The 26057-nt window shown below is 41.5% G+C and overlaps 1 protein-coding gene across 4 annotated transcripts in view; it reads right to left on the reverse strand.

The window, feature by feature from the left end:
- The window catches only part of COL11A1 (collagen type XI alpha 1 chain), a 164754-nt gene that overhangs the window by 64003 nt on the left and 74694 nt on the right, over positions 1 to 26057 (reverse strand). For all 4 annotated transcript variants that reach the window (XM_064455620.1, XM_064455617.1, XM_064455618.1 and 1 more), the window contains 17 exons: positions 25247 to 25300; positions 25090 to 25134; positions 23701 to 23754; positions 23568 to 23612; positions 23068 to 23121; positions 22556 to 22600; positions 21110 to 21163; positions 17856 to 17900; positions 16246 to 16299; positions 16119 to 16163; positions 12739 to 12792; positions 11706 to 11813; positions 7512 to 7565; positions 4363 to 4416; positions 2149 to 2193; positions 1965 to 2018; positions 1825 to 1869 (listed from right to left, as the gene is read on the reverse strand). In XM_064455620.1, the coding sequence (XP_064311690.1) occupies positions 1825 to 1869; positions 1965 to 2018; positions 2149 to 2193; positions 4363 to 4416; positions 7512 to 7565; positions 11706 to 11813; positions 12739 to 12792; positions 16119 to 16163; positions 16246 to 16299; positions 17856 to 17900; positions 21110 to 21163; positions 22556 to 22600; positions 23068 to 23121; positions 23568 to 23612; positions 23701 to 23754; positions 25090 to 25134; positions 25247 to 25300 (909 nt within the window). The remainder of the gene's footprint in view (positions 1 to 1824; positions 1870 to 1964; positions 2019 to 2148; positions 2194 to 4362; positions 4417 to 7511; positions 7566 to 11705; positions 11814 to 12738; positions 12793 to 16118; positions 16164 to 16245; positions 16300 to 17855; positions 17901 to 21109; positions 21164 to 22555; positions 22601 to 23067; positions 23122 to 23567; positions 23613 to 23700; positions 23755 to 25089; positions 25135 to 25246; positions 25301 to 26057) is intronic.

Consider the following 26057-nt stretch of genomic DNA (forward strand, 5'->3'; position numbering starts at 1 on the left):
TCTCTTCCTCACAACCTCTTGGAGCTGTCGCAAACTCCTCCTTCACAAGTCTCTGCTGCTCACCTTCTGGTAGCCCGCCTTTGGTGTTCCCCCGCAGTGTAAAACAGCCTCCAGTTCCTTTCTTGGCCTGTGCCTAGTTCTCTACAGCCAACGTCCTAGTTAACTCCTTCCTCTCTTGAACCCCAGGTACCTGCTCCTGCGTCTCCCTCTTACTTGCCACGTCATCCCCGTTTCATCCAATTTCCACGAATGCCTGCTGTCCTCGTTGCACTTGGTACCTTGTCTTTTGCTTGATACAGAGGCACTTCCAGCTTCTCACTGCAGCCTCCCTTGGAGCGTTGCCTTCCACACGTACTGGCTACGGTCTGGTCCTCCAGTCCTCAACTTTCCTTCTCTTCTAGCCTACTTCTCCTCCTCGCTGCAGGAACCACTGTCCTGCTCCACTGACCAGTCTCTTGGACAGTTAAGTAATATTCTGCTTCGGGAATGGAGGAGCTAAAATGATGAGCATTAAAGGTTTTTAGTAAACTAAAACTTTTGTTTCTAGTTTTTTTGGCGTATGCTTTAACGGGTTTCAGCCAAAAGGAAAGGAATACTTTTCTTAAGCAGAAAAACGTGACGTTAGATATGGAGGCTTGGGCATTCCTGTATGTATGTATATTAGGCAGGTGTTCTTTAATTCTCTACTTGCAACTGCTGAGGATAAATGAAACAAAATGAACCTTAATTGCTTTCTGGAGACACACAAACCGGAGATTTGAGATTTCTAGAACACGCTCACGCCATGCTCTCGTTACCATTTCTGTTATGGATGCCCTTATCTCCAGGAATGAACTCCATCAAACCACGTGGTCTGATCCTACGGCCGTTTGCCTCTTTCACTTTCCTTAGTCGTTCTTGCAAAAACAGCCTGCTCTTGTTCTGCCAGCATCGTTAGGCCACGCGTGCCTGCGTTCAGCAAGGAGATCGTGTAACAAAGTGACGTTACGGATCAGGGGGAAATGCCCAAGGAACTCCCTCCTGAGGAGTACGACTTCTGGAGATCACTGGGACGTGGGGGTGGGCACTGGGGAAGGACTTGCAGATTCTCTACGTGCAAAAGGTGAGCAGCCCAGTGAAATCTGACTGCAGAAGAAAAGTTTAAGCTTTGCAGAAATACTTTGGCAGAGAGCATGTCCACTATCTGAGATGGTTTTCAAGTGCTGCTGTTACAAATCTGATTTATTAATATTGTTTTTCTATATACTGCTTTGTAATGGGCTGGCTGTATATTGGATTTGTGTATTGATTGGTAATATAATAGCAAGCAGAAAATTTGATTTTAGCAAGCACAATAGGATTTCTCAAGCATGCAGAAAGTAGGTTGAGGGGAATTCATAGCTGATCAGAACAAAAAAAATCAGCTGCTTCAACAACGAAGCTTCTGGAGGCGGCTTGGGCGGTTTGTAAACCCCATAATCAAGCAGTACGCTGCAGCGAACGGGGCGTTCTTAGGAGCGGAGGCTGGCAAGTACAACTGTCATGCACGGATACATGCGAAGTGCACGGATATCATATGGAGCGTGTATGTATCCTCTGTGTCCTATTCGTACAGAACTGAGCTACAGAGGGAAGAAGCTGTCAGCAAACTTCAGCCACCCCGTTCATAACTTCGCACTGATGGAAAGCGTCACTGGAATTCAGGTTTTTGTTAGTTCTGGTTACTCTGGTCGAAGAAGGGCAAAGACATGAGAGGGAGAACTGAAATAAAACAACCCTCCCACCCTCAAATCCCACTCCTACATAGTGGGAAAACCAACAGGTACATAAATAGCTTTCACATACCCTTTCACCTGGTGGGCCGGGAGGACCATCATTGCCTGCAGTGCCCTAGAAAGGAAGGACAGTATGTTCAAAGACGAGACCTCTATTTTCTTTAAAAGAGAGAGCCTGTAGCCAGTCTAGCCAGTGTGCTTGACAGTTACCTTGGGGCCTGGTTTGCCAGTGGGACCTCTGGGACCTCTGGAGCCTCGTGGACCCTGTCAATTTAACACAGATGCCCTTGAGGATAATTACTGGGTACTGTAATCAAATCAAAATAATTCTTCATAGTATAGTGGAGGCAAATAATATCTGAAAGCCTCTAAACTGCAAAGCAAAAGTACATACTGTTGGTCCTCGCTGTCCTCTGGGGCCTGGTTTCCCATGCAGTCCCTGCAGAGAAAAGTTCACAGAAACACCTTAGCAGACACTCTTTTGTGAGATAAAGTTTTGGGTTTTTTTTTTTAATGGAAGCAGGGGCAAAGTGCAACTCCCTTAGATTTAAATGATATCTTTTAAGTACCTCCTTTGCATTTCAATTTACAGAATCACGGTCCTTGATAAAATTGATTATCTTTCTGAGTTCACTGGGACTTGTAGCTAAATGCGCTAAATTTGCCTCAGAGCCAGATTCTGTCACAGGCAGGAGCACAATTTTAAACCACTTTAAAATAGTAGCGAAGATGGCACAGAACAAGCAGAGTCCCTCTGCAGTAGTCTAAAGGGCTTGGTATCATTTCCAAGGTAATAAGAGCCTTGAAGACGAAGTCCCCAGGTTCCCATGGAGAGCCCCACAGGTTAACAGAGCAAAGAAAGGGCAAGCCTCTCTCGTTGCGTAGCAGGAGTAGGGACTGCAATACGTACCAGGATTCTGCACACTGGCACAGAGGTACGGGGCTCGCCAGAACACTAGCTCTTAATTTTTTACTTCAATATATCTCTTAATCACACTGAACAGATTTCTTTCCTTAGGCTTGGCATTAGGATTGCTGTGCATTCTAATGCAAAGAAGCTTAAAATTCAAGAGAGTATTCTCCAGGTAGAAAAAGGAACCTGATGACTGGCACTTTCTAATCTCTGAGGTAACCACAACAGCGACAGAAAACCAGCAGAGATGTTTCAGCGTAAAGCTTGCTTTTATTGGAAACCAACTAAATGCACTCGCCTGTTTTTTCTGAGCATTTTCTTGTGGGTTCGAGGGGTTTTTTTTAATATTGATTTCATTTCACTTATCAAAATAAAAATTATGTGTTGTTCTGAAAGTGCCAGAGAGCTTGTGAAGTACTCAGGGTCAATGACTGCCTTTCCTAGTACCAGTGTGCATGGTAGCATAAAACACAGTGATATCCCTTTGAGCAAGATTAATAATACCTGATCGACATTACAAAACCAGCAGTTATTCTCTCGCTGATGATCAGCATAATACTTAAGGATGCGTGCAGTTCGGTGGTGTTAGTTATGTGGTTAGTGCCATAGCTGAACTGAAAGCTTTATGAAGGCCTGACAACAGATCAATATAATTAGATTTTCATAATTTTAACTCTGCTTTTTGATGTTATTATTTTGCTTGTTTTTTTAGTCTGATGTCTTGATTAGCAGTCACATCTCATGTTTCCCAACAAGGACAAACTGAACATTGTTTTATTGCTTGTGTCTGTCCAGAACAACGTAACTTTATCTTAGCTAAAATACTACAAGAAGAATTTAAATCATACATAAGCAAGGCAAATGCAATTGAATTTCCTATACTTCATCTTAAAAACAGGAATTTCTGCTTGGTTTTGGGCTGCAAATAAAAACAGATTCTTAAGAACAATGATATACGTTACTTCAGTTTGACTTTAAGTTGCTATCATCTATGAATTCTGACTCATCCTCTTCATTTCATAATCGTTCTAATAACATGTTCTGCTACCTACAATTGAGCTTTGGAGAGAACAGGACAGTGACCTTCTTTCTACCCTAAATTTCATTTTTACAGTTTGAAGGGTATGCATAACACATTTTCCCTCACCTGCTTCAAGTAAACAAAGCAGCAAAAGCTGTCATTTTACATCTCTTTTTTAATATACCTACTAGTACACGTTCTTCATCTTCTCTGGTATATTTTGCATTTTCAAAGCTCAGCCTATAAAAAAGCTTGTAGCAAATCAGAGTACTTATGAAATACAAGCTGAATTTCCTTGAGGGTAAATTGCACCGTAGCAGGATAATTCATGGGATACGGGAAAATAGGCCTTGCCAAGTCACTCAGCCATACTGTCAAAAAAAGATGCTCCAGCAAAGGTGATTTCTTGTCTCTTTTTCAAATATCTAGTTCTGGTAGCAGCGCACAGCGAGAAAGTGTCTGCGTTCCTGTATAGTTAGGTGAACACCCTAAAGAATGAGAACCAGTGCCTCAGTATGGCCTCTGCTACGTAACTGTAGAGGTTCACCTTAACTGTGAAAAGCCTGTTTTGATAGTTCTTTAGATAGTAACTTGTATCCTGAGCTTTCAGCGACTTCCCACAGCACTGAGTTCCAAAGGTTAATGAAGGGTCATGCAAGCATGAATTATCATACCCTTGCACCTTTCTCTCCATTGGCACCTGGGAATCCTGGGAAACCAGTTGAGCCCTACGTAAGAAATCAATGCAAATATCAGAGGATATCAATAGCAAAACAGCAGTACAGGCAACATTTAATTGGTATGTAAAGCACACCTGCGAAGTCACGTACGTTGTACACGTCAAACTCGCAAGTGTGACAGCTCTGATGAATAGCTGCAAATTAACTTACCATAACGCCTCAAGTCCAGAATGCATTAAAAAAAAATCAATGTGTAGAATGGACATTATTTGTCATCGTACTGGACAATAAAGTATTCATTAAATCTGCACCATTTTTAACAGTAGGAAAGAAATTATCAGTAACAGCCCACTAGAAATAACTGTAACATAATGAAGAGGAAAAAAACAAGGCGTTGTTGCCTCACAGTGTAATAATTCTTTCACAAAATAACTTCATGCAAAATAATTGCAAGGTGTTGCCACATCTGAACAGCGGTCCTCTGTTCGCTTTACTGAGCTGTAAATTACTCCAGGTGCTTTATTCACTGCAGGCTGACCGCTGGCCGGCTTCATTTCACCGACACATGCCATTTGTACACGTGCTCATGTGCTCATCTCATAAGCAAGATTTATGGGGAGATTGATCCCATATACAGAAACTGCTCCCAGGCGTTATTCCTGCTTCTCCTCTTCCTCCCCTCTCCTCCCGCTAACTGCCCAGTCTAGTCGGAGCAGTACTATTTATTTCTGGTTTACGGGTCCAGAGGGACAGCAGACTTGTTACCTGCCAAGGCGTTAATTTGTCATAAGGGGCTTGGGATTAAAGAGGTGATAGGCTTGGTGAAATATACTTTTAAGTGACTGGAGATGAAAAGCAAAGCATTGTTTGGTTTGGTCAGCCAAAACTGACCGGCCGGCCTCCCTGCCGTGATAACGCCTCTGTATCTCCGCAGCTCGCTACGAGCATTTCAGTGGCAAATAAAATCTATGTAACAAACACTTAAAATGGAATTTCTTGGTGCTCTTCTTTGAAACGTCAGTAAGTATTTTTTCCTTTTTTCTCTTTGTCTTACTTATGTTCTCCTTTTAATGAATCTTGTTTCACACAATCATTCCAATTACCCACTAATGACTTAGGCGCAGTCCAACTTCACTGGTGCTGATTCTAACGAAACCCTGACTGATACTCACTGGTGGGAGGAAAAGTAGGAGATTTTCTTTTCTTTTTTCCCTTCTTTCTTTCCTTTCTTTCTTCCTTTCTTTCCTTCTTACTGTCTTTCTTTTTAACTCTTCACCAGTAATAACTTAAACTGTGAATAAAACCTTGGAAATTCTACTCTGTGAAGCCCAAGACTGTTTATAATTAAAAGGCCAGAGGAAAAAACAAACTCTAATGATCAGGCATCAATAGGCATGACTTGGTTGTCAGTATCTTACATATACAGTACTTTTTGTGATTGTGCTAATCAAGAGGGACTGGACGGGAGAAAAAATATAGTGAAAATTATCAGATAACGGCAGTACTCTAAGAACAATTCTCAAGAAAAATAATGAAAAGCAAGTAAGTGACAACCAAAAGAACGCTGTGACCCTTTTTGACAAGAAGTCTTCTCCCTGTATTATTTGCTTTACGCAGCTAATAGGTTTTTCTTCTGCTTCCTTTTTTCTCTCTCTCTTATGTTAATTTGAGCTGGACTGTGAATAAGTTTCAAAACAAGTCTCTAAGGACTTGATGTATTGTAGCTATTACTCTTCCTTGGAAGTTTAAGTGACGAATTAGAAGAGCAAGCAGTGAATACAGCTTGAGAACTATCTCCAATTTGAATGTGATAAAAATTGAGTGTAATGAAATTCTTGATCAAGTCTTCGCTGAAAAAAGAATCAATTGAGTTTTATTTGAAGCGTTATATCATTTTTGTTCTTAGGAATGAATAAGGTAAAGCCTCTTTGATCCCAGACTGTTCAAAAGACAGTTCTAAAGGAGAACAAAAAGCGAAACTGAAGCGAAAAACCATGTCTCTCAAGGTGAATAATTCTCATGAATACTTTCCATAGATGGTTTTGATATTTTTCACTAACTCAGAGGGTTCAAAGAATAAGCATTCTTCAGATAGTTCATTCACTTGACTGAAAAGGGCCAAAGTATAGGCCAGAGTCAGAAAAACCCTTTGCTTAGCCAGCCAGAAAATTGTATTTCTTCCAAAAAAATCATAATTTCAAATGCGAAAATAAAAATAGACGCTAAAGTAGAGCAAAGTTGAGGATTTTACTGCAGGTTGATTGTTCAGTTATGTAAAAGGGGTAAGGGATTCTTCTACTCGCAATATTTCCCTAGATGAATCACCTCTGAGGCAGTCTGCAGATGCAATGTCTCCCTAATGGCCTCCTCTTCACTGGGAAATGTCTGTAGAATTATGTTTTTATTCCATTTTTTCTTTCTTGCTAATCTCAGAAAAGAGAGTTTGCAATTAATTTAGTGTGCCCATTTACTAAAGCTGTGGTAGGATGACCTTTTCAAAAACATGTTCCATAAAAATGTTTTAAAAATATGAGCCTTCACTTAAACCAGAAGCCACCGGTATGGTTTTCTATTGCAATCAAAACCTAAAAGGTAGCTGAAGGATAGAGGTAGGCACACAGATCAGCTCAGGGTTGGGTTTTGTCACGTTTGTCTTAAGAGAAGCAAAAGGAAAACATAATGAAAATTGTAAATTGTACGTTTCAAAGAAATGCGGCTTATTCTACGGAAGACACAGTAATGACACAAATGGAATCCTTGTACCACACGGCCAATTGCCACCGCTATCAGCGTCCATTTAGGGGTCAATATGGCGCTCTTTCAAGCATATCAGCAGCTCCTTCAATTCTCAAATTGTTCACTGCATGCCAGCCTGATGCTTGCACACAACCACAACTCACGAGAGGACGGCACAGGTTTGAAGGCAGAATTAAGAAGAGGAAAGACAGTGCTCCTTGAGGAGCCTGCTTTAGGCATCCAACATTTTTAAAGATTTTACTTCAGAACATGATTTCCAGGAAAGAAAATGTGAAAGATGGCCTTTGCTTTCATGCCCACACCCTGCTTCCCCAAACACACAAATAAAACAGCTGCCATCATGACTAATGTCAAAGCACAAGGTACACGGCTCATTTACAGCTCACCTTCGGACCTTGTCTTCCTGGGTATCCTGGCAATCCGGGGACACCGAGCTTACCCTGCAATAAGAAGGCAGTGTTACATTTTATTTTATTCTCCTTCGTGGTTCAGCAAACTTCTACAGAAAATATTTTTCCCACAACTGAGAGTAATGATACTTCATGGAATATAATATTCAATTAAAGAAATGTCTCATTTTAACTATTAATCACCAGTGGGCTTATTTCCCTCAACTTAAATAAAAATCCCAGTCCAGCGAACAGCTCGCAGGACTGGAATGCTGTCACGGTTGGCTATGAACCTTTTAGGAAAGAGAGGCCAGCAAGGCGAGGCGGGGGAGTTGCTCTTTATGTGAGGGGGCAACTGGAATGCATCGAGCTCTGCCTTGGAGTGGAAGGAGAACAAGTTGAGAGCCTGTGAGTAAATATTTTGGGGCAGGCAAATATGGGTGACACTGTCGTGGGTGTTTGCTACAGGCCACCTGATGAGGAAGAGGAAGTTGATGAAGCCTTCTAAAGACAGCTGGAAGTAGCCTCACAATCGCAGGCCCTCGTTCTCATGGGACTTCAACCACCCTGATATTTGCTGGAAAAGCAACGTGGTGAGGCACGTACGATCCAGGAGGTTCCTGCAGAGCATCGAGGATAACTTTTTGACACAGGTGGTGGAGTAGCCAACGAGGCGAGATGTGCTGCTGGACCTCGTATTAACAAACAAAAAAGGTCTGGTTGAGGCCGTGAGGGTTGGGGTAGCCTTGGCTGCAGTGACCATGAGATGGTGGAGTTCAGGATCCAGAGAGCTAATTTTTGCCTCTTCAAAGACCTGCTTGGAGGAATCCCATGAGTTAGGGCGCTAGAAGGTCAGGGATCCAAGACAGCTGGTCAGTATTCAAGTCCCATTTCCTCCGAGTTTAAGATTGGTGCACCCCTAGGAGGAAGGAGTCAAGCAAAGGAGCCAGGAGACCTGCATGGATGAGCAAAGAGCTTGTAGAGGAACTCAAAAGAAAGGAGGAGGTTTACAGTATGCGGAAAAAGGGACTGGCCACTTCGGAGGAATATAGGAATGTTGTCAGGGTGTGCAGAGATGCCACGAGGAAGGCCAAGGCTCACTTGGAACTATATCTGGCAAGGGATGTCAAGGAAAACAAGAAGGGCTTCTTCAAATACATCAGCAGTACAAGACAGACTGGGGAAACTGTGGGCCCATGGCTGAACGAGGTGGGTGCCACAGGATGGAGAGAAGGCAGAGGGACTGAATGCCACCTTGGCTGCTAAGGCTGCCCCTCAGGCACCCCAGCCCCCAGAGGGGAGAGAGAAAGTCTGGAGAAGGGAAGACTCCCCCTTGGCTGAGGAGGATTGGGTCAGAGATCACCGAGGCAAACAGGATCCTCACAAATCCATGGGCCCCGATGGGATGCACCCATGAGTGCTGAGGGAGCTGGCGGATGCTGTCACTAAGCCACTCTCCATCATCTTTGAATGAAAAAGATAATGAAAAAGAGGAAGGAGACACCTGTATGGGAAAGGAAAGTTGCCAAAATAAACACGTCTATTCTTTAAAAATGCAGCACACGAATAAAGCTGCTGGGTATTCATGTAAGTGCATGTGCCTGGCTGAGAAATTATTGCAGAAGAATTCTTCAATTTATGGAAATAATTATAATGCTGCCAGTTATGTGCCACACTGAAAGAAGCTGCATGCATTATAAGGACTGAAATGTTCTGCAGCATGACAATGCATCAGACTCTTGCCAAACTCACCGAAAGTTTCGTCCCTGATTTGATGATCAAGCAAGCCCAATTGCCTAGGTTTTGAGTGTGGATACAGACGGCTTTCGATTATTAGCTCTTTTCTGATATGCTCCTCATTTTTTTGGCACTATATTTTTTTGGCATTTTCTTTACAGAGCAAATCCAGCCCTAGACCTACTTGGGAAAGAGAGTTTTCTTGTCACGGCATGAATTGAACGTAGGGAGTAGTGGACTACCCTGGTACTTCCATTACTATGGAAGAGTCGCACCTTTGCATGAACTAAGTCATAGGAATGACAAGGGAACAGGACATTGAAAATGGGTCTCAGAGGCCCTTCCCTAATATTGTGGGGAGGTCTAAGAGTTCGCAAAGATTATTCTAGTCTTTGCCCTAAAATAAATATCACAGGCCCAACCTCACAGAATGCTCCTCTGACCCACTCCGTTCTGGCCAAGTATCCACAGAATATCCACAGATGATGTTTGACTTTCAGTGGGCAAGAAAAGGTACAAATATTTGTAGAAAAGGGAAACCTCGGGTGTACAATTCCAAGCCCAGGTAAGAGTGTTATCAACACCAATAATTTTTTCAAATATCTTCCAATACTTAGGGCTTCAGATTCTGGACTTGTGAGACTGTGAGAGTCCCATATATGTCATAGTGAAGAAGAAAAGCTTGAAAACATGAATCTATATTCACATTGAGTCACTTGAATATGAAGAACTATAAAATAAAGTTTGGTTTGTTTTAGTTTGGTTTACTTTGGGTTTTTTCCTTAGGTTATAAACACTTGGGAAAGACGGACTATTTTGTAGATGTCCTTAGGCAATTAATTATTCTGCAGATAGGACAACAATACAAATCTCTGTAAGATTCCTAATATTCTTACATTTTTGTCAGGTCAGTGATACCGAAAACAACCATTGCGACGAAAAATACAGTTCTTTCTGGAGAATGGAAATATATTGTAGGTGAAGATAATATGACCCTTATTATACCAGATTGTTTTGCTGATCGAGTTAAAACTGAGTACACTGATTTCTGGTGGGAACTCAGCTTGCATTCATGTAGGAGAATACTTCTGAGTTTCTTCTTTTATCTCTTCTTTCATCCATGACCTAATGAATCAATTCAGTGACCTAATAGCCGGTGAGATATCTTGCAAAACTGTGGAGAACGTGAATGCATAAATAGTTCCCAATAGTTAAGTAAACCTGAAATAAAACCTTCCTGTAATGAGTGAACTGAGGGTTCGGGTATGTACTTTGCTAAAAGTTTATAACAACATTAGGCTCAAATTATAACCCTAACATCTTTCTGAACTTCTGCTAATGACATACTTGCAAAAAGTAGCAACCTTTGATGAAGAGTTTGTTCCCAAGTTTGCTGAATACATTTTTTTCCTTCCTGGCAAAACTCTTAGTTGTGAACCTTGTTACCTTTTTAGTAGTACCACATACTTACTAAGATTTCAATGTATACTTTAAAAGACCATATATAGATAAAAAGACAGCGAAAATAGTTAATTGTGATGTCAGACGGGATGTTGCTGGAAAATACTAACTGCTCCTATTTTCAAGACAGCGAAAGTGAGAAAGAAATGTAAAATGCACCTTCTGGCCTATTCTTTTCAAGAGAGAACTAGCATTAAAGCCACAGTTACCAGAAAATTTAAAAGGAAATATTTTCACCAGCATCGTCTCACTTTTGTGAAATACAATATACACATTTCCGAATCATCATTTTGGGTTTATTTTATGCTATCGTTCTTTCCCAGTTTTCCAAAATGCCACTGCTGAAATGACCTTTTCTGATGCTCTCACCCAGTGAGATATGGCACCCACACACGCATTCCTCAGCCTCCTTCCCTCCCCTGTATCAATCTCAAGTGGGTTTTGTCGAGGTCAGGATTCTACAGAGATTTGTACTTATCTCTGTGCTTGTTCTCTCCTGTATTTCACATCGCCATCCTTTTTTCAGCCCTCCCTTTTAACAGCCCCTTTCACTTTGCCAAGCCTATTTTGGATTTTTATTCAGGATACATTTTCTGTTTAAAACAATCTTCACGTCACAATTTGTCATAATAGGACTGTGAGTATTAATTCCCTCTCCAGCAGCACCTTTATCCTCCTTTGTGCCCAACTGTTTCCTTTGCATCATACTTTCCTTAGCTGGTGTGCACTGTACGTAATGTGGGACGAGAATTTAGCTGCCTTACGTGCCGATGAAGTATTATAACTTTTTGTATACTTACAAAATAATGACTCCCAATGCTTGTTCAAATGTGAACTCTGGTGGTCTGCTCTAGCAGTGTCTCATAAAAGCTACCCTTAGGTAACTAAAGCTTTTGCAGATCTGGAGGCTTTGGTTTTTTTAGTGATGAAGATCATGGGCTCCATCTATGTTATGAGGCAATGACACGTTTATGTTGATATCTGGCTACCGACCTTTTCCCCAGCTGGACCGGCAGCACCTGGGTCCCCAGATGGACCTGCTCGACCTTTTGGACCTTCTGGACCATCTTCTCCTCGTGGACCTGGCTGACCAACTTCTCCCTAAAATACACCACCTTATAAATATGGAACAATTGCCTTTATGCATATATTAGAGAGACTACCTACAATTACCTGACAATAAGTTTGCAATAAATGTAAATAGAGATCAGAATCATAGAATCATAGACTCAGAATGGTTTGCTTTGGAAGGGACCTTTGAAGACCATCTAGTCCAATCCCTCTGCAATACGCAGGGGCGTCTTCCGCTAGATCAGGTTGCTCAAAGCCCTGTCCAGTTTCCAATTAGGAAATCTGTGTTCATTACACAAATGCAAGGCACTGAATATTACTTTCACAAGTGTAAGGGCCCAGTCGCCTCTGCCTAAGCAGAGCTGCATTTGGATTTGTATTCTTATTTTTCCTTCCCCATATTCCTGTGAAGGCACTCTGACAGCCCATAGAAAGAAAAATGTCTGCATCCAACTACTTATGTGGATACCATCCTCACAGTAGTTTATGTATATAGACAATAGGTACAGGCCAGGAGCCTCTTGTGAGAGGGTTTTTTAGAACCTCCTCAATACTTCCCATGAAAGGAAGCAAGTGCCCGTTGGGCTAAATACTCAACATTTCAGATTGCAGGATGCTAGGTTGGAATGGAAACATCTTTATCCTGGACAGATTAATTTTCCTTAGGGAAATACTAGAGATCTTGGAATCTGGAGAAGAAGATTCCCTGGGAGGAAGCTTAGTGAAAAGGATATCCAAGACTGACATTCTCTTCCTCTTTATAACTGTGCCATTGTTGATTCACAGGAAGCAAATCTCTGGCTCAAATCTGTGCACACACAGGGAATAGAAAGAATTTAAGCTACTAGCTTTTATTTTATTTTTGGTTTAAATGTATTTGCTCACTTCAGTGATCCTTTTGTAATCATATCACTTAAACTTTTTCAGAATATATGGGCTATGAATAAATGCTTACCCGGTCACCTTTAAGGCCCATGTCACCTTTAAATCCTGGAAAACCGTCTTCACCCTAAAAAAAGGCAGAAATGGGTGTAACAACTTTTAGTAATAGTGAGGATTGCTTTTTTCTGCAGGCAGAATAAGAAAATACATTCACTACAGAAAAAAATAATTTACATAGATAAAGTGAGAACTTCAGACACCAGAAAATGCAATATAGCTATTACTTTTAGAGAAAGTATGTCAGTGCACTACGTACAATGACTTTTTACTTCCAAAGTTCCTAATAACAGCGGTTCAAAATCTGCTTAAAGATAGAGACAATATAATTCTTCTGTTTTACTATGAATTATCTTGTAAAGTCCTTTCTTAGCTTCTCGGCTCTTTTGAATATCACTCTTTTTAACAAGATCATCCATTCAATTAACTAAAAAATCAGTGGCAAATTATTCAGTGTTATTCTTTTTGATAGCCGAACCTCCCTTTTAATTAATTTTTCTTTTAAATTAGTGCCTTAATAGGATAATGAAAGGAATCAAAACATTGGCTGGTTGTGACATCTTAATTAAAAAAAAAAGACATATATTAACACACATAACCTAAAAGAAGCAGGCATTTCTGTGTAGTAGTTCGATGCCTGGCAATGCCCAGCTCTGCCTACTCTCATTGGCTGATGTGACTGAAAGAAAGCAATAAAACCAGTGGACGTTAAGATTGAATCCATATACAGTGGCAAAACAGGTGCGCATTATTGTTATTCCTAGTGAGAATTACTTATTTACTGGCTAGTAAATGCTGGCAGGGAATTTACTCCAAGCATTTGGATGGGTCTCCATGCTGAAGTACAAGCAGACAGAACTCCGACAGGTTTCCTTTACACCCGTTATGAGTTAGTTCAGATACAAACCAAAATCTCCAGGGCTGTTCCGTGGAGTTCACTGCTTGCTCTAGCATAACTGATCAGCTCCTGGTTCCCTCTTTCTTAGTCTAACTCATCACACAACTGCTGCTCCAATATCCAGACAACAAAGACTACTGACTGCATTTTTATCTGATGCTTAGTTACCTCCTGGGAGCAAAGGTCTTTGTGATGAATGAGCACATAGTAAAACGTTTTGCTATGATGCTGTTAGCTTTTTTTATACGTTGAATATTGCTGGCTTAGAATCTGAGTAATATTTGGACTGTCAATAAAGCCAGGAAAGCTTGATACTGTGCTCCACGTTACTGAGAAAAAACAAGAAAGGCTTTCTGTTTCACCCTCACATTGAAAACGCAGTTTGTATTTTGCGTTCCTGGGTCCACAAAAGGTTCCTCTTCTTCCTGATCAGTAACTGAGACAGACTGCAAGGCTAAAGCCATTTTGACCTTGTTCAGAAGTAGTCATGCTGCATGCAGCAAGTAACCCTAGAAAGGGTGACAGAAATAGTTTTGCTAGTGGTAAACAACTCGAAATAGGCGAGGAGACGTTAAAGTTTTAAAAAAAATAATAAAGCAAATACAGTTTCTCTATAGTATGTGTTCATGTGAAAAAAAATGAGGTGATCCATCACAATTCATTGAAAAAAATATACTAAAAACCACTCTGAAAGCGCGTTTCCCATGCTTTCCAGATGGTGAATATGATCATCTTATATTGCATAAATTAAAACTTCAAGGTGGTCTTTCTTAAAATTTAGAGAGAGGTGAAAAAGGCAGAGCACAGGATACATGAAAAAAGCTTCAGTTGTAAAAGCTGCTCAGTCATGGCCACGGGCAGTAATAATTATATGAGAACACTTTGTAACATCTCAGAAAGGACTGACCGTGTGCCAACCACTGACCAAATGGCTGCCAAATGAACTGAAACCCTTCTTCAGCTTTCACAGTGAGGTTCCCGCTATTGGGATCTACGAGAGGTTGATGTTATTCCATGCAGGAGGAGAGAGCTGAACGCTCTGTTTCCTCTTCTGCTGTTAACAAAAACTAAAATAGCTAAAGAGTTCTAGTCACATTTACCGGTCAGTACAGCGACGGAGCTCCTCTGATATCCCTGGGACCCTTCCAGATCTACAGAGGCTTTCCTGAATGATCAGTTCACTTATTTCTGTCTCTTACAGTGCTTTCCCCCACGTAATGCCACCCGAATAATTTCACTACAAAAGGCCTGGTACCAGACCTTTAAATCACTGGGAGGACAACCTATGAAATACCTTTGTGTGACTTTTTGAGGTATTCAAGAGAGTTCAGTGTCTTACTGCGACTGCGAGATCCATTCTTAGGAGCACAGAAATATTGTGGAGATGATGCTAATCAGGTCATCATTGAAACACACACGTATATACACACACACATATTAAGCTTATTTATATGTGAGTCCTATATTTTGTCCTAGCTGGATATAAATCACTCAATAAGGCACAAGAAAATCTGGTTTGCTGAACCATCGAGTCTCCACAGGCATCGAACACACTCTTTTTCAGCTTAATGAGCAACTCTAAAATGAGTATGCAGGCTAGACAAACTGTGGTGTAGGAAAGCCTGAAAATGTACAGCAGCTCCTGGCATCTGAGCCTGAAAGACAGATCTCTAGTGCTGAAACCGAGGCTTCTTGGCAAGCGTGAGTCGTCCGCTTTAGAAATGGCTGTAAATATATACAGAGAAGCCACCAGAGCCCCAAGGCTGAATTTGCCTGTGTGGTCAGGAGGTGTGACTGATGGGGTTTGTTATCTGTCTCTCGTTCTGAGTGCTGAGGGAAGTGGGAATTTAAACCAATACTGGCTGTGGTCTCAGCCACTGCAGACCATCAGAAGTCAGTAGAGGTCGCAGTAGTTGGTGTTTGCTCTAGTAAGAGCTCTACGTACAGCATTAATGGTATCAGGGGGATGTGAAAGCTTTCTTCATGTTCACATATATGCATCTGGCTGGGGCTGTCCATCACTTCGGCAAAGCCGAATGTCTGGGCAAAAATACCCGGAAGCTAGAAAGCCATTGGAAGATGTACACAAAAACCCCAAAATCTAGCCTACAGCACTATCAAAACGGATAAATTAATACTATTATCACCAGAAATCTCTCTGATGCACAAGCTTCTCAGTATCCACTATAGCATCTGTTAACAAGAGAGGGGATGTCTAATTGTCTACGTACGAGCACCTTAGAGAGAAGTTACTTAAACTGGTGTGAAGAGGATCCAAAACCATTCCCATAACCAAAGGTTTTATATTCGCTTTGTACCAGTGTAAATAACCATGGAGGTCACTGATTTATGAACTGGGCTTGGTATGCCCTTTGGGTAAGGCAAAAATAAACCCACTGCTGCAAGAGGAAACACACTGTAGTGAAGGAGACACAAGACGTTGCAGTGAAAGGAGGAACACAGGAAAAGGGAAAGGAATTCAGTGCAGTCAGGTTTACCTTTTCACCTTTGGATCCCTTGAGACCACGGACACCATCAGCTCCCTAAAGAAAGGATATAAAGAATTACACACATGTATGTATTCAAAAAGGGGTGGGGTGGGGGAATCCAGTAACTAAATCTTACCTTTACACCACGAGGACCTGGATAGCCAATGGGACCCTGAGGACCTGGAGGCCCCTAAAATATATTGGAGTAAAGAACCTTTGTTTGTACAGTACGTGGTTAGCAAGCAGCTCTCTTCTGAGTCTAATCCTTGTTCTCTCACTATAGCGCAGCAGTCGTGTGTGAGACATCAAAATAACACTGGGCTGCCTGCCACTAAGAAAAGTCATGGCATCACAAAGCACCCTTCAATGTCACTATGAAGCTATTAATAAAATTACGAACTTGGTTCTACTTGTATATTTGGGAAACATCCACCCACAATGCAAATTATCTGCAACAATGGTAATTGGAAACTGTAAGAAACAAACAAAACCAAGCGAAAAGATGCCAATTCGAAACCAGTGGTGTCCTACTGGAGAAAATTTGTATGTTAATTACGAGGATGACACAAGTCAAAAGCTGAGATCAAAATAATGATAATAATAAAAATCATGGTCTTTAAAAATAAGAGATTCCAAACCTGAAAGCTGAAAGGCTGCTGGTGCTATCACTACTGACTGGTGTCAGCGTGCTGTTATTTACTGTTTGCTGAACATTTTAAAGATGCTTAACTTGGATACTATGCAATCTGCTGGCAGCGTCTAAAGAAACTGAGCTCTGTGAACAGTGGCAGCAAGGAACATACAGATCTGCCCCCGAGGCTGAGCTGCGCTGTTGATTCTCCGAAGCCTGAGATGGACAGGTAACAAATCCTTTCCTTAACCGGGCCACTGATAAGGTCTTTTATCCCTTTCCAGCTGTCTTTTCACAAAACCTTTAGACTGCCAGCATCTCCGAGAAAGAAAATTTTCTATCAAATTTTCTATCAAAACAGCATAAGGAGCCACTGACAGGTGGTCACAGACCTGTACTTTCAAACAGAAACGCTCTGCGTAAGCTGTATTTTCTTAAGAAATGGGGGTAAAATCTACAAGCCTCTAACAGATAACACCACTTTGGACAAATGGTAATATGCTGGTGTCAGCGGAATTGTGCTTTCTGAAATGCCCTGTTTATCCCAGAAAGAACCTTTTAGTATTGCCACTGAAATCAGTACTGCAAAAAGGGTGCTATTCTGGGTACATAAGGGTCAATATTAAGCAAGCAGAACACTCCAAGGAGCCCCAAGACCATTCAGTGCTTCATGAAGAAATGACTTTTCACAGTCACTGACTTGACCGTGTCTGTTTCTTGTGCCCTCAAAATAACAGTGTGCATGCACACAGTTGTAAATCTTCAGAATACAAGGTTCTGAAGAACCCTAGCGGGTGCTCTCTTGATGGGACTGTAAACTCAGACTATTTGCAAGCGTTCTATATCAAATGTATGCAACTTTTAATGATTGCCATCCCATCCAACTCTACTCTATTAAAGTAAAACTGATTGTGATCTCTGTATTATTTAGAATCTCTATAACATTTAGAATATAAGAAGTATGTTTATCTGCACACAGCTGTTTTGAGCGTGGCATCGGTTTTCTATTATCTTCCTAAATGGTTCTTAGAGCAACAAACGTGTCATAAAGCTGAAAAACTGCCAAAGGTTCTCTTGAAAGCTATGTAAATAAATGGAAAAGTTTTAAAACTCACCAATGCGCCTTTATCTCCAGACTGACCCTCCTTGCCAGGATGACCCTGATTTAAGAGAAACGTATCTCGTTTGGAAAATACTCTTTTTTTGGCAGTGAAATTTTATTATAAACCCACAATTATTTAAACACTTGAATTTCAGGTCACTAATCACCCTTCCTCTGTATTATAACAAGCACACACAACATTTTGAGGAAAGAATTTCCTTTCAATACCGACTCAATTTACATAACAAAGGAAAAGCTGGGCGATGGTTATGCTAATGCCAATGCTTTCAGGAATACCCTGATCGCCCCCTGTGTTCAGCTGATGCTTCAGCAATATGAGGTTTTTAATGCAAGACACTCAAATTTGATCTGGAAACAAGCAGGGTGATTAATATTACAGCATGAAGACGTTCCTAAAATTATTTAAAAGATTATGGAATTTATTGCAGAAGCCAACAGAAGGCTGATCTAGTTTTAATATTCTACGCCTGTTTTAAACAGTGACTTGCTTTAAAAACAAAATATGTTTATGGTCTGTATCACTGTTGTCAATACTGCAGCGCAGAGAAGACTAACCAATCCATTGTTTTCCTTTCTGACAGAATTTACAGTAAAATGCTACAAAATTTAAAGGAAATTTAGTGAAACTAAAGGTTAATAGAAGATCACTCTTTATGAGAATCACTCAGGAATCATTTTTCTATTGATGTTCGTCAGTCTTATTAGAGGAGCTTAGTAAATCTCCAGTTTCGCCAAGCATGCGGTCCCACGTAACACGTAGCCAGTTACTAAAACCATCCATGTTTTGGTGTCACTGACATCCCAAAATGTTTTCAGTGTGTCAAACGAGATACGACTTTGATGTGGCTGTTAATCTTACATGACAAACACCTGGTGCTGACGTTCATTTTTCTGGCCTCGGAAAACAGTTTAAAATGTGTTCTTTATTAAAAGAATTATTAAAAGTGTTTGATACTTGCTTACCAGTGATTTTTAATTTGCCTTGAAAGAGTTCGTCTTACTGACACTGAATATTTGTGATTTGTTTTTTAAAATGTACGTATGTCAGTTGTTTAATCCTCGTCTCCTAGAATATGTTTTCTCCTGTCCTAAACTTTAAACCTCCGTCCAGTATCAGAGGTCTCTACAACATTAAATGACTTTTAAAATGCTGCTATTAGAGGGCGTATTTGTATCCCTTTAGATTCCCATTAATTCCAGTATAATACACCGCTTTTAACATCTCACCTTCAAAACAGAAGGACATTTTCTCACAAAGAAGTGAAACGAGATAGCGCAGCAAGAATTCTCCTGATCTCCTGAAAAAAATGCTCTTGAGCTTTCACCTGATCTTAACACAGCTATCACGGGAGCAGCGACAAAGCTCACTGCAGTCAGGAAGGTACTGCTCATCGCCTTCAGTCGCTGGTGTAATTCTACGGTCGTAAATAGGTCACATCAATTAGAAGGCACTCAGTTTAACCTGCCTCTCCTGCCCTTCCTTCTCAACAAAGCCACTTGTGCATCAGGGAGATGACAATTTTGGGTGGGAGGGAGCTAATTTTCTTCACAGCAGCCCACCTGGCGCTGTGTTTTGGATTTGTGACTAAAATTGTGTTGACGACACATCGGCGTTTTGGCTCCTGCTGAACAGTGCTTGTAGGGCATGGAGGTTTTCTCTTTGCCCTGTTCTAACCCCTGCGGGTGGGCGAGAAGCGGGGAGGGGACACGGCTAGGACGGCTGTCCCGAACTGACCAGAGGGATACACCGTACCATATGGCATCACACTGAGCAATCCAAGTCAGGGAAAGGAGAAGGAAGGAGGGGACATTCATGGTTATGGTGTTTGTCTTCCCAAGTTACCCAAACTTGTGCTGAAGCCCAACTTTCCAGCAAGCGGCTAGCCATCTGCCTGCAGACTGGGAGGAGGGAACGCATTCCTTGCTTTGCTCGTGTGTGCAGTTCTGCCCCACTTGTTAAGCTGTTGTTACCTCAACCCATGAGTTTTCTTGCTTCGGATCTTCTGATTCTCTCCCTCATCCCGCTGTGGGAGGAATGAGCGAGTGACTGGCTGGGTGCTTAGCTGCTGACTGGGGTCAGCCCACCGCAGCAGGGATGTGTATCACGTACAGACCTGAGCTAACACCTGAATAGCTCTTACAGCACTTCCCCCCCGCTTTCGAGGTCTAAAAAGATGCAGATTTTAGAATAATGCTTATGTTTGGAAAGTAATATTGTTTCCCCTGTGCAGAAAAGGATAAGTGGGAAAGTCCAAATGTTTAGACAATGACTCAAGATATAGACCTCCAGCTGGACTATCATTGCATATTTAACATTCCCCATGAAAATGGTACTTTGGCCGGTAAAAGAGCCATTGTGAGAGCTCTGGGTACAACTCTTTATTTGTAATCTAAGCATCTAGGCAGTGAAACCCCTCCAGTCAGTTCTGTTCTTATCCTAGCAAAAACCTGCTGAAAGTCAGGTTTAAGAAACGCAGATTTAACCTAAAAAAAAATTTTAAGGCAAAATGGCATGGGTAGGAGAGAGATGGTCTGAGAAGTCACTGACGGCCTAGTGGCTCTTGGGGGTATAAAAAGATGAAGGTTTTGGTGCAAGAAAACTAGTGCATATGAATGTCATTATGAACAATAATTCCAGTTAAGTTTAACGGCTGAACTGTAAGCAACGCTGCTCAGGTGGTTGCACTCTCTGTTCCCGTGAGTGAACGCATCCTCAGACCTAAGCTGAACTCCTTGGCGATCACAAGACTCTCAAGTTTGCCTTAGGTCTGTCCCAGCGTAGACAGTGAAAGAAGCCCAAAGCTGTAATATGCACGTTAGGTCAGGAAGCGGAGAAAGATCTAGTCTGCTCTATGCTTCCTCAGAAAACAAGTGGTGAGCATTTTTACAGATGACTTGCTTTGCCGTACTGACAGAGTAGGACGACAGTGAAACAGTATCTGGCCCTCTGTGTGTCAGTTAGGTTATTTACACATCCCTGCAGATGTTTCAGCTGCATGTCACCATTTGGGACCACATTTTCACAGCCCACAGCCATTTTTACCAGCTGCTTCAAAAATGTAGTTCTCTTAGTTTTAACAGCTCAAATGGTACAGGGGTTTTAGATGGATTTTGTAATGCTGTTGCCAGCTAGGACTACCAGTGCTTTTACTCTCCATTTTCTTTTTGCAACACAGGTATCCAGAAACATTTATTACTTGGTAAAAGTATTTAAAGATTCAAGGGATGAAATCTTTGGTTACTTACAGGAGGCCCATCAGAACCAGGAAGGCCAGGAAGGCCAGGCTTGCCTTGAGGTCCCTAAACGCAGTAACAGAGACACATCTTCAGAACAACCGCAAACATTCTATCATTTGCTAGGACAATACATCCTAAACCAGCAAACTACCTTAAATCTTTTTAGTATTTTAATTTCTGTTAAAACAACTGGCGAACCCACCCCAGGTGTAGAGTAGCTATAAGAAAAATAATAATTAAAAAAAAAAACGAGGAAGGAAAAAGGAAAAAAAAAAACACCCATATCCAATACATTTAAGTCTAAGAGCTAAGGATAGAAAATGTTGTATACCTAAATCCCTTGATATGGATATCAGGGATAAACCAAAAATATAACAAAACCAAACCCAGAAAGATACTGTCATACAATATGTAAGTACAAGGCCAGCTCTTACAATCTTTAGCCAATACAAATCACCCGTATTTTCCAATGAGGTTCTTGCCTGAGAACAGGCTTCAGGAAATACCCTACAAACACACACACACACACCCCCCACAAGGTGGGGAAGAATCCTCCAGTGTAAAAAAACCCCTATTATTTAGAATTTCAGGAATAAAAGGATTCACCATATTAAAGACACCAACAAGATCAAAGGCCAAGTGTACAGGTTACAGAACCCCAGCGCTCATAGCTGAAAGGCATGGTGCCTCTGGAACGCATACGCTGGGGACCTAGCCCATTCGCTAGAATAATACTTCTGAGGCCCATGGGCAGGTGAAAAGCACGTATGCTCTTCCCTAAAATCCCCTTCAATTTCCCCTAAAGTCTGTACTAAAGTATATAAAGTATATCAGCATATACATAAAGTGTACACTAAACAGCGAAAGGGAGCAAAATCAAAGAAGAATCAATAGAGAGGAATTCAGCAAAAAGGGGAGAAAAGTAAAATCAGCCTAAAATTCAGTAGTGACATTTTTGAAATTAACAGAAGACACGTTTCAAACCACAAGACCACGTACAAACAGATCGGGACCAAACCACCAAGTGACGTTGCAGTATGCCAATTACACTGCAGTTATGCCAAAATATAATCCTTGAAAAAAGAGAACGGATTCAGGCTTGAGCAGGTGAAGCTTTGTTGCAAAAAAGATATTAATAGAAATAATTTTCACAGCTTGCTGTGAAATTCATTTACATACAGGGACACCCTGTTTAATATTGTAGATGGGATTCTGGAGCTAATAATGGAGAACTCATCCAAAATAAAGGGAGGAAATTATGCTTGTGAAAAAGCGTATGTGAGAGGAAAGCCAGGCCTCCATTGGCTGTTCATTTACTTGATGATTTCAGGAAGATCTGCTGATTTTTAGATCTTAGGTTACTATTCTGTAAAACACAGCAAAGCCTTTAAAGCACATAGGCAAGGTTGTTGCACAGAACTGACACTGAAATACCAGAATAATGCTGTAACTTACTTTTTCACCAGGAGGTCCAATAGGACCTTGCGGACCAGGAAGCCCCTGTTAAAAAGAAACCAGTGTGAGAAACCAGGGAGAACAATATACATACATTCACCCCACCAAAGGTCCCTCATTAATCTGGTTAAACACACTGGCAAATAGACGTGGCTTTTTTTCCCCCCGCTTACAAGTTAGATCAGGAGTTTTGTGTGAGGCTTTTGCACAAGCCACTATTTTGGCAGTAGGTCTGAAACAAGATCCTATTCAGAACCCTCCTCCAGGTGTGGCCGTTCCTGCTGCATTCCAGGAACACTGAATGAGTCATTTTTCTCCTGAATGAAAAATCCCTCTGAAAGCTTACTTGAAAACTCTGCTCCCACCGCCTTCGGCACATTTGCAGCATTATTTATAAAATCCTTGAAGCTTTATCAGTTCTGCACATGAAAAGCTAACCTTTTAGTAATTTCCATTTATAAAACATTTGCTGCACATGACATCGCATTTCTTGAGAGTTATTTTACACTTACTTGTGGGCCTGGGATTCCTTGCTGACCAGGAGGTCCTGGTTCCCCTTGAGGACCCTAACATGCAAAAAAAAAAAAATAGCAGGGCATTAGGTTTGCATTTCTGCACTACAGATCTTCATTGTCAGAACTGAAAGGAATACAAACTCATCTTTGTCCCTCCCTCTTTAAAGTCTACCACCAACCTCCTATCCAGTATGATATTTTTTCATGCTAATGAATAGCATAGCCTTTTCTTTCACTGAGAATAACAGCCCACACATAGGACCTAGGCACTGGAGTCCATGGTGCTAAAGGAGCTTGAGAGAAAGCATGGCTAGGCCCTTGGGCTGAAAACTAAGTAATAGAAGGCTTCTCTTCTCTATGTAAGATCATAATGAATCTGAATATTTTGACAGCAAAGTTTAATTAAACGGAAGTGATGGCATAGTGGCAAGGATGTGAGAATGTGGGAAGGATTTTTAGAATCCACTCCCTTTTTAATTCCCAGCTTGCTTACTCACCATGTTTCCTTTTGGGCCTGAAGGTCCATCAACACCTGCAATGCCCTACAACAAATAATATAAACATGAGCAGCTTTCAGTGGGCTTCTATTTTTCTTCTGGAAATTGCAAATACGAGACAGTTCAGACATACCGGTTGTCCCGGGGGACCAGGCGTACCTCTGGGGCCCAGTAATCCCCGTGGACCCTGTCAGACAAGAAACACTTATTAATACTTGCATGCTTTTTTTCTGAACAAAGAGAGACCCAGGAGCAGGACTGGGCAAGGAACGTCAGAAGGAGTAGGAAGGATGAGGGGAAGGCAGCATGGGGGTTGCGGGAGAAAGGAAGGAAGGAAGGAAAAAAAGGAAAAAAGCCCCAGGTAAGAGAGTCTCCTGAAGGCCACCATATGTCTGAACAGGATGTCAGTGGAAGGGCAAGCTTTTTTTCAGCTGCTGTAATGGGCATTTCAGGGAACGCCAGGAGATAACTATTTCTATTTCCTGGTGCAGAACATTGGCACAGCATCTTCCACTAAAGTTTCAGCAGCGTCTTGGCCTGAAGGTCTGACCTGAACAGTAGCATACATGTTTGTATTCCTGTCTTCAGAAAACATGACGGTCTGTCACACTCTACACTACTATTCTAAGTGCAAAACAGTGCTTTCATTTGTAGTGAAGATCCAATAAATAATTAAAAAGTAGTAATAATTTTATGACAATAAACGAAAGGCATTCTGGAAACCAAGATCACATTTGTTCCTCTTACCCCTAAAAAATTCCACAGAAGACCAAGGGCTATTCTCCTAAATAAGGTGAGCAAGATTTGGTCTGTACCATAATCTTTTGACTTGGTACTATGTAAACAAATATTAGTTTTCATCATTTGTGTCATCATTCATGTCACGCTGCTGAAGTAGGCAGGACTGAGTCTCCAGTCCTCTCATGTATGATGTAGTTACGAACCACTAGTACTCTGACTCTGCGGCGACTCCTTCCTACTTTGCGAGTAGGCAGCCATATATCACACATTTAGGGTAAAATTCCCCCTTCTGAGGCTTGATTTCTTGCCTGCAATGCAGAACTCTGCTCTGCAGTGACAGCACCTGCAGAATTCCAGCTGACAGCAGTGGAAACAAGTGTAAAAATACAGTAGTGCAAAAAAAGAGGAGAAGCCAGGCCTTATTTTCTAACAGATGTTTGGAAAACATTTTCAAAGCAACAGGAGCTTGGTTATATTCTCATGTACGAGGGACTGCAGTGTCTGATTTTACACAATAGGATAGGAAATAGCCTTTGTGATTCTGGAAGTTGTGTGTACTTGGCTGGACATATCCCTGACTTAATTCTAATCCTGTAAGTAGTGTTTCACCCTTAACAAAACTGTTCCTTTCCTTTTCAGCCAGAATCAGTCCTCTGTACAGACACGCATGCGGGAATTTTCATACCTGGAATTCAGAACTGTTCAATAGAAAGAAAAAAAAACAGTCTGAGAGTGACTTTTGTTTGTAACAGAAACAGAAGAATAAGAAAGCATTGCTTACAGCTTCACCTGGGAGACCTCTCGGTCCAACTTCCCCATCTTCTCCCTGTTTTTGTATAAAGGGAATAGAAGTTTTAGAAAACAAGAACATGTATCATGACCATATTCCCATTACATGAAGATTCGCTGCAGATTTTACTGTGTAAATAGCAACTTACTCTTGATCCATCTTCACCAGGTAAGCCAGGAGGTCCCTGTGGGCCACGGTCTCCCTGTGGGGTAAGGTAAGTTGTTAAAATAAGACATCTGTTGCTGGAAACAATAACGGATTGGAAGGGAAACGAAAAGAAATGTGTTAGCTGAAGCCTGATGTGTCAAAACACGTCTTGACACAATGATACAAATCTGTAGGTTAGTACTCCGCAAAGTCTTTTATTACACTAGTATAAAAACAAATGATTATTGAAACAATGAACTATTTGTGTTTGTAAAATTTCACTCTGTAGCTACTCTTGGCCCCAGAGCACACACAAACTACTGCTACAACAGGCAGCGTTACCCACATTTTCCTTTGTCCATCGGCACCGTCCCCCTCCCCCTACACAACGCGTTCCTGCCAGTAAAATAAGGCATGTGTACGTGGGTCAGAAGTTAATAGCCCAGTTGCTGGGCCCTGGAAAGTACACGGTGAAGCACACTGACCACCTTTCCGAGCACCGCACCCTGGCACCAGTCACTGAGAGCCTTGGGACTGATTTGTCTGAGGCTTTGGAAGGCAGCCAGACTTCCACACTTCCCCTCAGAGGCTGGGGCTTTTCAAGTCTATATATGCAGAGCCTCAGTCGATTCTGGACCATGCTTTTAGGATTTATTTTTCTTTCCCCATTTCTAAAGAGAACTAGTGTGCTGCATAGCTCAGACACCACTGACTGACCTTTTTCTGGGCAGCGGGTTTTTAGACTGTGACTTCCTTCTGGCATTGGACAAAACCCAACTATTCATGCTGTTTTCCTTAATTTTATCAGTGTC

This window comes from Phalacrocorax carbo, chromosome 6 (assembly GCF_963921805.1).
Source record: "Phalacrocorax carbo chromosome 6, bPhaCar2.1, whole genome shotgun sequence".
NCBI classification, from domain to species: Eukaryota; Metazoa; Chordata; class Aves; order Suliformes; family Phalacrocoracidae; genus Phalacrocorax; species Phalacrocorax carbo.